Below are 12,757 nucleotides of genomic sequence, written 5' to 3'. Positions count from 1 at the left end.
TAAGCGAATTTGATTTTAAACATGCACATCTTACTAATGTCAGTAGGCTGGATTCAACTACCTCTTTTCCGCTAGTGGAAGCCAATACAGTGGTACCTTGGGTTACATATGCTTCAGGTTACAGACTCTGCTAACCCAGAAATAGTGCTTCGGGTTAAGAACTTTGCTTCAGGATGAGAACAGAAATCGTGCTCCGGCGGCGCGGCAGCAGCAGGAGGCCCCATTAGCTAAAGTGGTGCTTCAGGTTAAGAACAGTATCAGGTTAAGTACGGACCTCCGGAATGAATTAAGTACTTAACCTGAGGTACCACTGTATAAAGATTCCCACTAGCGTAACTGGGCTTTCCTCCCCAAATCCACTCTGGAGGATAGGGAAAACCCACAGAACAGTGCATTTGGTGGGGTGGAGGAGGGCAAACAGAAATGCTTGTGCTGACATAATGATTGGCTTAGCTGCACTCCACTGATTTCCACCCACATAATTTGCATATATTCAGAGTTGCCTTTAAAGTTCCTGGAACTGAATGTGTCACTCCCCAAGGGCAAATGCCAGGGTGACATTTCTATAAGGTTTGAAAGGAGGAGGAAAACAAATGAAACAAAAAGTAAAAATAGCAACCATTTAAATGCTATCATGCCTCATCGCTACAGAGGATCTGGCTGCTTTCTCATATTGTGGGATTATTCTTGCTTATGAGAAGGTTTTTTATGCTGCTCCTCCCAGCATAGTAAATAAATGAGTTCTCTTTCAAATGAGTCTTGGGATTCGATCCAGGTCCATATGCAGTTCCACACTACTATTATGAACTCCAGAAAATCATGTGTTGTAACAGTCATGCAACTCACCACCAGTTTATCTGCAATTAGCAATTGCCCATCTTCTCACCAAATCCAGAGAATTGCATTACAACCCCCAAATTCCTAAATTGTAGGGGTGGCTGTCAACTTGGATGGCTTAGATTGTAAGTGTGATTATACTTACTCAACTTTGTGTTCTTCCAATGTATTTTGAGCCATTGGTAAATATGCTTTTGAGTAATAACTCCTTAAAGTTACAATTTTGGGATTTTTCTGAGAAACAGTGACTCTTGCCTCTCCATAAGCTTTTCCTGAGCAAACTTGGCGTAGTCGTATTTGCCATGCCAATTTATATTAAGCATATTTTGCTCGCTTGTATCCTATCATATGCAGGATGCAGCCCTGTGTGTTTCCCTTTGTTTCTTTGTTGTGAAATAAAAATATTTCCTTTTCTGAAGACAAGCTAAAAATACTTTTGGGGAGTCATCAAATTAACTGTTCTCTGTTGTGATTGCTACTAATTCTTCTGAAGAGCAGAACTGGGGATTAAATTCCTTGGGTTTCCTGACCATTTGTTCTAACTACCCAACTCTCTCTGCCACCGCCACTTGGATTCATTTGTCATCAGACCATCACAAAGCAAGAGGGTTTAAGAAAGAGAAGTACATAGCCATATGAAAGTAACACAAGTCAAGGTAAACAAAATTGAGAGAGTTCCAAATAAAAAATATATATTGTGCAACATAAACAAATGTAAGATTCTAAAATTCATAGGCAAATCAGTGTTTACCATGAAAAAGTGGCCCCTATTTTAACACATGTTCAAATAAATCAAAGTTACACAAATCTGAATAAAATATAAACAGTAACAAACTTAAAATTCTGAATATCTCTAGCAAGACACAGTATTCTCCTTTAAAAAAAATTTCTATCATCAATTACTAGGGTTAAAAAACATGCAGTCTTTACAGTAACGTGTCTGTCTTGGCTACAGAGCAAAAAGTTTAGAGCCTCATGGAAGGAACTCTCCACATACCTCCCAAAAATTTGTTCCAAGTATTGTTCCCTCAGTACTTTATACAAAAAGCAATATATAATAAAATGTACCAGGTATTCAACCAAATTTAAACTCAGCTGCTTCATCAAAAGACCACTTGGTTAACTAACTGATGCAATTAATTCATTAAATTACTCAGTCTTCATCCAGATATTGACCCACTTTGAGTCTGGCATAAGTTCCAGTAAACCATGTATGAGCAACCTGCTTGGTTGGGCAGAAAACTGATGGGGGGGGGTTAGTGTTACATATTTACAAGTGCAATCTGCAATAAGATGTTGCAGTGTGAAGTGTTTCCCAACTACTTTATTCCCTCCCCCCAAAACAGCCAGCCAGCATTCCATCACCACTGAGCATGCTACGCCCTTGTTGGACTGTTTTGGAATATTTTGTGGGTGGGTGGTGCCGTGGAACGGCACTCGGATAATTGAGTTCGTTCCTAGTATATATGATATAGTTTGGTTAATCTGTGGTGAGTCTTATTGCAGGTAGCTTAACTCAAGACTACAACCATGAGGCCTAAGCAACCACACAAAAGCTATAATTAACTGGAAACAGAAATGAAAACATTATGTAGGTTAACCAGACTGCATTTCATGCTGCAGACTGATGAATTCGGAATAAAGCTTTCGCATAGGCAAAAATTGAAGAATAGACTAACATTTCCTGGTCGTGCTGGCTCTTGTATTGGCAACTGTTTGGTAATAGGAAATAGAAGGAAACTGTTCATTAGCTTCAGCTGATGCCGCCTGATATTTGCAAACAAGTGTTCTGCCTGTCACCTGCTCTGCTCACCTGCCCAGATTATGTCCCCCCCCCCCCAGCTGTCATACAACAGTGCTGTACAGTGGTACCTCCAGTTATGAACTTAATTCATTCTGGAGGTCCGTTCTTAGGCCCAAACCGTTCATAACCCAAGGTGCGCTTTCGCTGATGGCACCTCCCATCTACTCGCATCCCCGGGGAAAGTTTGCAACCGGGAGCTCATAACCCAAAGTATTCTCAAAGAGGATGGTACGTAACACAAGGTTCCATTGTACAGTGGTACCTTGGGTTACATACGCTTCAGGTTACAGACTCCACTAACCCAGAAATAGTACCTCGGGTTAAGAACTTTGCTTCAGGATGAGAACAGAAATCGTGCAGCAGCGGCGCAGCAGCAGCGGGAGGCCCCATTAGCTAAAGTGGTGCTTCAGGTTAAGAACAGTTCCAGGTTAAGAACGGACCTCCAGAACGAATTAAGTTCTTAACCTGAGGTACCACTGTACACAGCTGGAACATTTGAGGACTGGGAGCCTCCTAACATTTCTACTCCCACAGTTCCTCCTTCATCTACCATCAGAGCCTAAGGCTGTGAGGAGAGATAGCAATATAGCAGCAGCAGCCGCCACCGCCCAATGAGGAGGCCTTGGCCTGTGAGGGACTAATTAATACCTGGTTGCTTCAACAGTCAGTTCTAGGCCAGGAGTTGCAGCTGCAGATTGCCACATTGCAACAACAGAGAACTGGTGGGGGAGGGAGGGAGTTTTCTATACACCTTTGCTCAGCTCTAGAAAACATTGTTCCATTGTCCTTTTTATTGTATTTTAAATATATTCTAAGCTGCCTGGAGAGCTTCAGCTATCCGCCTTGGTAGCTCAATTGGTAGAGGAAAAGACTCTAAGGAGCAGTAGAAGTACTCCAGAAGGCAGGCAATGTCAGGATCGCCCCCCCCCCGCACCCCAACATCTTCGGACAAGGGCATTTCTCAAGTTTGTCCTGTGAATTAACATACTACTTTGTAATGGCAAAGCTACAGCACTGTTGGTGCAAAAGGCTGGCCTTTAAAAAAAAACAAAAAAACACAAGTGTGCAAAAGTCAAGATTACGCCCTAAGAAATGAATGCAGCTAGTGCAAAGCCTGCTATTTCACCTCTCTATTTTAAGCACTGCTTTCTTCCTCCTCTATGAAAGCTGGTCTCAAGGCAAGCTCTTCCACCTGCCATGTTGTTGAAACCTGAGAACTCTCCATGTAACAGACTGATAGGTTAGAACAGATGCGTCTCAACACCACCAGGGGGAAAGGCTGCCAGCTTGCATAATTCTTTTAGGCTTTGCCAGCTTTCGTTTAGAAAAATAGCCTCATAGGTGCCAACTCTATACGTGTGTCAAAAATGCAAAAGGGCTTGCATTCTGCACAGTTTTCAACAGGTGTTATATCCTTTTTGTGCAGTTGTCTTTGTCTATATCAGACAACGATTAAAAAACGTCATCCGCAGCTGTTCATATGGGATTATGTGAACTTATAGCTTTATAACATTTTGTCTGCACTTCTGTCTCAGTTCTGCCTCACTGAAATTCTGTGTCATCAGATTTGTTTTATTTTACTTCAAGCAGCAGACCCTAGTAATTCTCAGGCTCATGCAATAGCTGGGAGATTTAAGAGGGGCCCTGCTAACTAATCCAAATCTGCCATGGAGCAGGGAAGAAGCTTTTTAAAGAGACAGAAATTCATTGGGAAAGAAGGTGAGAAATGGAGTTTAGCTGTTAGGTTTGGGATCCAAAGAAAAAGGGAGAATAAGAGAAGTGCTCTCACTACCTGAAAAACTCTCAGCTTCATACACAAAAGATACACAAATTAACAGTTGGAAGAAGGGCAATCAGTAGCAAAAGCTCACCTTATTGCTCTGAAACACCCGCTCAGAACATGGAGAAATATCACCATGGAAATGATTAACCTTGTAGACTTAGTTTTAGCAAACAAACCCTTTTTTCAAATACAATCATATGTCTGACTTCAGTTGGGTTGCCAGTCAGTGAATGTAATACCCTTTTTATGAGGACCAGCCAAGGTTTCAAAATGCAGCTTGCAAAGCTTTTGATTTTCATAGAGATATTTATCAGGTTGAGGTTAATGTTGTATTTAGATTCAAGCATAATGAATGTCAGGGACAGACACAGACTGGTTTTTGTATTTTCAAAAGGAGCCATGTCCATTTCTGCTTAGTCCCAGTGGGCTTTGTGTGACTTTAGCAGACGGACTAGTCTTAACTTAATCATATCTGTGAATACTTCCACCATTCTAAGGCTGGCAGGGGTGGGGAGGGGGAACCAAAGCAAAATAGCAATAATGATAAGCCAGACTTTATATCATGCCAGAAACACCTACTTTTCCCCACGCCCATCTACTTATCTACACACACACACACACACACACACACACACACAGTTAACTATCTTACCTAAATAAGAATTCTGAATAACTTAAAAGCTCATATATGCATTTTGATCTGCAAGTTAGTCATAATACAAACACAAAGTAGCATCCTACCATTTTTGTGGTTTTTGAATTAGCATGTAGTGACTGCTATAAAATAATTTTTAAGTTTTATTTTATTTGCCACACCAGCCAAAAATGTGCTGCTAAACATTTGTTTTGGCATGAAACCATCTGTCCATGTAAAATTCTGCCTAGGGTTCAGTTGCCAGTTTCTTCCCAATTATCTTCCTTAGTAGCATTTTAAGTGATTGCATAACAATATGATCATCTTTTAGTTTTTAGGGCAGGGAGAGTATTTACTTTGCCACTGTCCCTTGGAAAAAAATCATACAAATGCCTATGTGCTCAGTAGATGTGATCCCAAGACTGAAAACATGGTTTTAAAGATGTCAATTTATTTCTGAAAACAGTGTTTTTGGGTGAGTGTGGTTTGAAAAAGCCCAGTTCCCACTGAGCTCCCCATAGGTGTGGAAGGGATCAACTTTTTTTTTAAGCACAATCTACACTTCATTTTGCACAGTTCCATGTTCAAAGAGCAGGCAGGGCTGGATTATTAGGCTAATAAGGCTATTAGGCTAATAAGGCCGTTATATCTTGTAATTCCTCAATTTTCCATTTGAGACCTTGGGCCTGTCACTCTTAGGGAAATCCATGTATGCCATCTTGGACCCAGGGAAGAATAAATAAGGCATTTTTAAAAACCCGAAGACTGTCTCAGTAAGCATTTTAAAGTGTTATATGTGGAAATGGGCTATAGTAGTCTAATCTTCAAAGTCTAATACACATAGCAGAAGTATCATGTGTTGTGGATTGATATCCTGAAGCAGTTTCATTTGGGAGATTTGCTCCTCCCCCCCAAAAAATATACCAAACGCATGCATAATGCTCAAATCCTTTTTTGGGGACATGTTGGTTTGCTGAAGTGCCAGCAGTGAAAAAAGTCTACTTGGCTGGACCATGTTATTATAGAATCCAATGTGAGAGAATGGTATAATCCTCTTAGCAAAACATTCATAAAGGTGAGTAGGGTTGAAGGTGTGGTGCAGTCCAAACAAACCAGGGTCAAGCACGGAAAACTCACTTTAGGTTCAAAACATGATCCAAAAGTAAGGTTAGGCAATAGTCCAAGGTCATTGCCACAGGGATCCCAGGCAAGGTGCAGCTCAGCAAGGAGGGGAGAATGGGTTTGGGACCAAGGAGCCAGAAATCTCCATTGTTTCCAGCAACTGAAAGGCAACTCAAGAGGATTCTCAGAACTGGTTCCAAGGGACCTTGTCTGATCCTCAAAGTCCTTGACCTGCAAGGTGGCTAGTTGGTCCTCTGACGATTCTGTTTGACGCCATGTCAGAGCTAAGCATGACAGAATGTTTCCCAAATGTCACAACTGCATTTGGGTACTAATGGTAAAATGTTCCTTCTCTCTTCTAAAATGGGTAAAGAATGTCTTCTGATCCGTCATGAAAGAGCCTTTCACAGCTTTGTCCCTCTCGGTCACCAACAGCGAATTTATCAGATTTCTGAACTATGATTACATCACTCGTGATTTTGCCATAGCCAAGGCCAGGAGAAACACCTGGCAATTAGTATTCAGTTGCATATTGTCTCTGAACATGGAGGTTCTGGTTAGCTATCAAGGCTAACAGTCCTTGATAGAACTATATGACTTTGATTAAAATCACTGGGTGGCATTCAAATAATAGTTACACTAGCACAAAGATTAGTGCTAATGCATTGGGATTCCCCTGCTTTCCTTTCCCCCATGTGAGCTCTGTGCTGTCCCCAGATCTGCTCCCATGCATTGGGAGAAGTCCCAGAACATATTTTAGGGAGCACATGGGGGCAGTACATTCCATTGCACAAGGAGAAATCCTTGCACTGACAGAACATTTTGCTCAGTGCTATGTTGAACAGAACCTATTGTCCCCTTGTGTTGGTCTGTACTCGGGATAAATTCCTTCATTGTTGCCTTACGTGATCCCCTCTCTTGCCTGCATAAAACAACAAATTTCATTTCGGGAGGCACAAAGAAAGGAATAAATCCTGATTGCCCTTCAGCAAGCCCTCTAGATTAAGAATGCAAGATCTGTAGGTTTCTTTACATATAAAACTTCAGAACAAATAGGATTCACATATAGGGATATTATCTTACTGGTAACAGAAAAACTAATCATCAATAAAATACTCTTTATATATAATTAAACTGAGCTCTACATTATATACATTAAAATGCATGCTGGTTGTGTAATGATACTTGGAATAAAGATTATTTTTTTTAATGTCTATATGCCCTATAGTAGAGTTAAAAATTGTGTCAATGGGGGAAGGTTTAAATATTGCTTAAAACTGGAGTAGATAGTGCTAGGGAAACACCCTTGGCTAGAAGCAACGAACTTGTTTTCTTACAATGCAGTGTTACTTGCTACCAAAATGCACACTGGCAGCTGGCCAAGTCTGCGCAAGAAATGAATTCCATGATTTTTGGGCTGACTTATTGGGGAACAGAAAATGTGAGCTACCTAAACAAATGAAATGCCACTTTGAGTTTCTTCAGCAAGTTGTTGACAAGTTTAAGCACTACAACTTCAAGCACGGCTCTCAGTGCCTCCAGCACAACACTCCAGCAAGGCTTAGCCAGCAAAAGAAAGAATGGGCTGACAGCTGCAGCCTGAAGAAAGGATTTTGCCATTCCAAGTCCTGGCCAAAATCTGGAAACTCTGCTTACGGAATGTGATCTCACTTTTCAGAGAGTTACAGCTTTGTCAATCCACCAGAATGGAGGACAGAATAGGTTCAGACTAGAAACCATATACTTAGGGTGCGGCGACAAGACAACAGGGATGTCTGCTGCCTTCATGCCCTGCTTATGAATCATTGAGCTGGATTCTCCTGGAAACAGAATACTGGACTCTACATTTTTGGGGGACTTTCCATAGGGGCAGTTCTTAGCTAAAAAATTACTTGCTGAGTCCATTCTAAACACCTTACAAGGGCTTCAGGTACCAGTGTTCGCAGGAAGAATAAAGGGAAGTTAATTACTTTATTCAATTTTTAGGCCTCATAATTAGCACTCAGGAAAGAAGATCTGTCTGGGTAAAACCTGGACAAGGGCGTCTTATCCATAGAGGCTAGTGGCGCAGGGCGCCAAGTTCTGGAGGGCGCCAGGGAAGAAGCGGAGGCTGGATGTGGCGCCTCCCAGCATCAGCTCCCCGCCTTTGCCTGCCTCTGCCATGCCACGCTGAAGCAGCGCCGCACCCGGAGCCTCCGCCTGCCATGGCCACCATGGCACAAAGCAGCCAGCTGAGCTGGGAGCCGCCGCGTCCAGCCTCCGCCTCTTCCCCGCCAGAGGAGCTGCCCTCCAGCTGCTGCCCGCCTCCTCCAGCCCCATGAAGCTGGGCGTGTTGCTGGCGGCACCGTCCTCCCTAAAAAAGGTTAGCAACTCTGGGAAAGGGGGGGGCAGAGGGATCTTTGCACCACGGCGCCGGATATGCTTAAGACGGCCCTGTTTGTTGAAAACAGAATATGACATATTTCCACATTTGTGGCCATTCTGCACATGTGCCTAGTGCTCTGCTCTCTATCAAATGATTTAGTGGACTTTGAAGGCAATGAACGCAATTGTTATAAGCAGTTGGAAAGAGGCTTGGATTGCATTCCAGGATATGATAGCACCAAAATACTAGTGCCAGTTTATTATGTCTGAACTGACTGTAAGTCAAATGAGTTGGAGTTCATCTAATCCTTATCCAGAAAGTAAGATGACTACAAAGCTTTCAATATCAGCAAAATCAAGGATAACTTCCAAGTCGCTTTTGTGTTCACAGAAATCTTACAAAACAGAGGACAAATGAAACACAATGATCATTAACAACACACAACAGACTAGAAATGTTTTGAAAACATTTCATGATGATTTCTGCAACTGCCCCAAGTTTTTCTAGACATAATTATTTTTACAAAATGATATTGTTGTTAAGTTTATTCTCTGCTCTGAATCACAATCCTTCATGGATATATTAACTTGTAAAAGCATAGATCACCCACTCTCAGGGGGACAGTTTAAAGCTGCAATCCTACACACATGTAACTGTAACCAAGCCTGTCAAACACAATGGGGTTTACTTCTGAGTAAACATGCAAAGGAATGTGTTACACATCTCATGCCAACCTACAGCCTTTACCCGTTCTTCACACAACCATGCTAATCTCATGAAGAACAGAATGGGGGGGGGATGCTCATTAATGTTAATGCATAAGAGATTACGGTATTTCAAGTCCTTTCTCTCACATTCAAAAACAAAAGCCTAGTTAAGCAACTGAACTTCAACCTTTGCAGTTGCTCTCCAACTCTGTCTTTCCCATGCAAGCTACGTTCAGCAAAATTTCCTTCAAGTGATGGTTTACTGACTATTGCTTATTACATTCGTATTTTACCACTTCCCCAAGGAGACCATTTCGTGTCCCAATATCACCGTGACTGGGTGATTTTTAATAATAATAATAATAATAATAATTTTATATTACTGTATTTTAATATTGTGTTGGAAGCCGCCCAGAGTGGCTGGAAGCCCCCAGCCACTCTGGGCGGCTTCCAACACAATATTAAAATACAGTAATGCCTCAAACATTAAAAGCTTCCCTAAACAGGGCTGCCTTCAGAAAGTCTGGTAGTTGTTGTTCTCTTTGACCTCTGGTGGGAGGGTGTTCCACAGGGCGGGCGCCACTACCGAGAAGGCCCTCTGCCTGGTTCCCTGTAACTTGGCTTCTCGCAGTGAGGGAACCGCCAGAAGGCCCTTGGAGCTGGACCCCAGTGTCCGGGTAGAACGATGGGGGTGGAGACGCTCCTTCACATATACTGGACTGAGGTCTCCTTAGTCCAGCTCAAACACCCTGATTCACACAGCATTCAAAAGTTCTTACAATGAGATTTGCTGAGATTGTTTTATATACCCTTGAGTCCAGTTACTTTTTCTCAAAAATCTTTCTCAAGGGGCACTTCCTGAGTAGGACAGACAACTTCAACTTGCCTTTTTTTCCATAGTCAGCAACCAGATCACCTTGGGACTATCTCTGTCCTATGACTTTTCCTAGAAGCTGGAATGTGGATGGGCCCTTTTAATTAGTTATATAAAAGAGAATACTGTTACCTTCCAGTCTCTGGTCTCTTCTCCAGGCTGTTGTCCTCTTTACCCTTCTCCATCTCCTGCAAGAGAGCCATCTGGACAGGAGTGTTTCGCCCATCACTACTTGTGCTGCCCCTGTGCTGGGATGTCCTGAAGTCAGACTTGGAATTGCGTTTCATGGCTTGGAGCTGAGCCAGTGGCACAATGTCACAACCCTGTGGCCTATGCCACACTGTCTGCTGCGTGATGGCATTGTAGTAGTAGAAACGGTTGTTGTTTTGGTCAAAGAGCTCCCACCACTGGTTCTCATCTGACTGACGAACTCTGAGGTTGGACGGTGGCTCCCAGCCACACTCGCCGGTTGTCAAGTTGACATACATTCTCTCTCGAGAACGGGGCTCGATGATCTCCACCCAATCTGAGCTGAAATAGCAAAAGAAAAAGGCAATGTTGGTTGGAGCCAACACACAATATAATCTTGTCCAGCGAGGCAAATGGCTGCTTAGGCGGTCTTACGGGCTCAAGGCCACAGCGTAAGAACCAATTGATTGTAGAGCCTGAGTCAAACCTACATCTAACAATGATTACACAGACAACCTACCATGTTTAAAACATGGATTTGCCAGCCTTGTGCAAAACATAGTTTAGCCACATCAGGTTCCTGGTAAAATATTTGTTAATATGCCCAATCCCAACCTGCAAATTGCATATTTGTAGCCACATGAAGTAGTACAACAGACAGAATTTCACACGATAAGCAATTTGTATGAAGTGGCTTCCCATGTGGTTTAGAAAATTCTCACGATGGCAAGTTACATACAAAGTAATTTAAACAAAGTGCTTGCCACATGGGGAGTTTCTACCGCATGGCTATATTTTAGACACACCCCCCGCTCCAATCTGCATACATGACAGAAAAAGCACATTTTTCTACCTTATAGGGGTTTTTCTTTTGTAAGAAGAAATAAAGGACAGCAACACATTTTGTACTCCAAAATGTTTTAAAGTATTAATAACTTGCAATCTCAACTATCAAATCTAATTCAAAAAAGCAATGCAAACTTATTTTTCTCCACTATGGACTCCTTTAAGCTCAACGTTTAGACAGAATAAACTGTATTTGTTGAGATGATGGGGGCTTAGGCAGAGTTAGCAGTAAATTGTGCCAGTTCCTCACCCTGGGGAAGGGGGCAATGCTATGGGAATTAATGCCTGGGAGCCTTTAAATACCAAAGCATTGTTCTCACAAGTGTAAACAACAGTGGCTCCAACTTTGTCTGATCTGAATGCTACTGCTTTGTCAGGGAAATTCTTAGTACGCTCAGATTCCACTTTGTAATATTCAGCATGCCACAGAAAAATGTCCCCATTGAAAATCTGTATGCAGGGCCTCTGTAATGAAAGCAACTTTACAACAGACCAAGAAATCGCTACAAAAATGTGCTGCATAATTATGCACACAGCTGTGGAAGTCATTAACAAACGTTCTGTCTGCATTAAGCCATTTGCAGCTTCTCACGTTTCCTTAATCTTTTCATTTATGTAAATGGGGAACCTCTGGCCCACCGGTTCCCTCAATCTAGCAAGCCAGGCCCATGTCAGTGGCCCTTGCCCACCTGTCAGTCATCCCACACCATCTCTTAAACAGGCATAGGGATCTCAGTGCTGTGAATTCAGCACTCCCTCTGGGAGTGAATGTATGAGTGTGCGTGCCTGCATGGCTTGGTCTGTGAGAGGATATGTAAGAATGTGTCTAGTGCATGTGTGCTTATGACAAGGGAAGGGGCAGAGGTATGTGATATGATATTTATTTATTTATTTATGCATGCATGCATGCTTTGCTTTGCTTCATTCAGATGATCTGTCAAATCAAATTTCATTTTTCTTTACGTTTTGTCTATCTTCCTCTGACCTACTCTCCGTTCTAAGACAATATCCTAACCTTTGGATCTTAACATCAGACTTCAAAATACGTAATTAGACCTGAATGCACATTGTTGGATTTTCTGAAATGTCAGCAGGAACCTCAAGACTCGTGTTTTTGAGAACCTATGTGGTGTCCTATTAGGCTTAATTCCTCACTTCCTACAAATGTGCCCCTTTCACTACGTCTACCAGTAACTTGTATGCAATTCTAATCTTTGAGCGGGATCCCTATGCCAGGATCTCAGTGTGGATTAGGGGGCCTGTACTTGCAATTTACTTTGGAGAGCAGTGAGTGGCATTTCCACCTTCAACACAAATTGCAGGCTTATGCGTATGTGAATGGGTGGGTGGGTGGTGTGCAAGTGAGTAAGAAAGAAATGGAGTGGGGTTGCCCCATTCACTTTTGGCTGCAGCCCTCCCCACCACTGGCATGGGGAGGGGGTGGAAACGTTTCTCACCCCAGCTCTAGGGCTGCTAAAGATATATAAGTTTTAAAGGGCGTCCTCAACTGCAGAGGGGTGAACTATTCTACACAAGCAGAACTTAAATAAACGCAGTTCAGGAGTTTATGCCAATTGTTTTCAAATCTCAATGTTC

At 42.4% G+C, this 12,757-nt stretch overlaps 1 protein-coding gene across 6 annotated transcripts in view; it reads right to left on the bottom strand.

The window, feature by feature from the left end:
- Positions 1–12,757, bottom strand: part of LOC128416290 (rho GTPase-activating protein 39-like) — an 85,114-nt gene that overhangs the window by 17,759 nt on the left and 54,598 nt on the right. For 5 of the 6 annotated variants that reach the window (XM_053393851.1, XM_053393848.1, XM_053393847.1 and 2 more), the window contains one exon: positions 10,259–10,657. The exons of the other annotated variant lie outside the window; for it this stretch is intronic. In XM_053393851.1, coding sequence (XP_053249826.1) covers positions 10,259–10,657 — 399 coding nt within the window. The remainder of the gene's footprint in view (positions 1–10,258; positions 10,658–12,757) is intronic. 6 annotated transcript variants of the gene reach the window in all.

This window comes from Podarcis raffonei, chromosome 6 (genome assembly GCF_027172205.1).
Source record: "Podarcis raffonei isolate rPodRaf1 chromosome 6, rPodRaf1.pri, whole genome shotgun sequence".
NCBI classification, from domain to species: domain Eukaryota; kingdom Metazoa; phylum Chordata; class Lepidosauria; order Squamata; family Lacertidae; genus Podarcis; species Podarcis raffonei.
The sequence above is the reverse complement of the archived record's forward strand: the minus strand, read 5'-3'. Positions and strand labels throughout refer to the sequence as shown.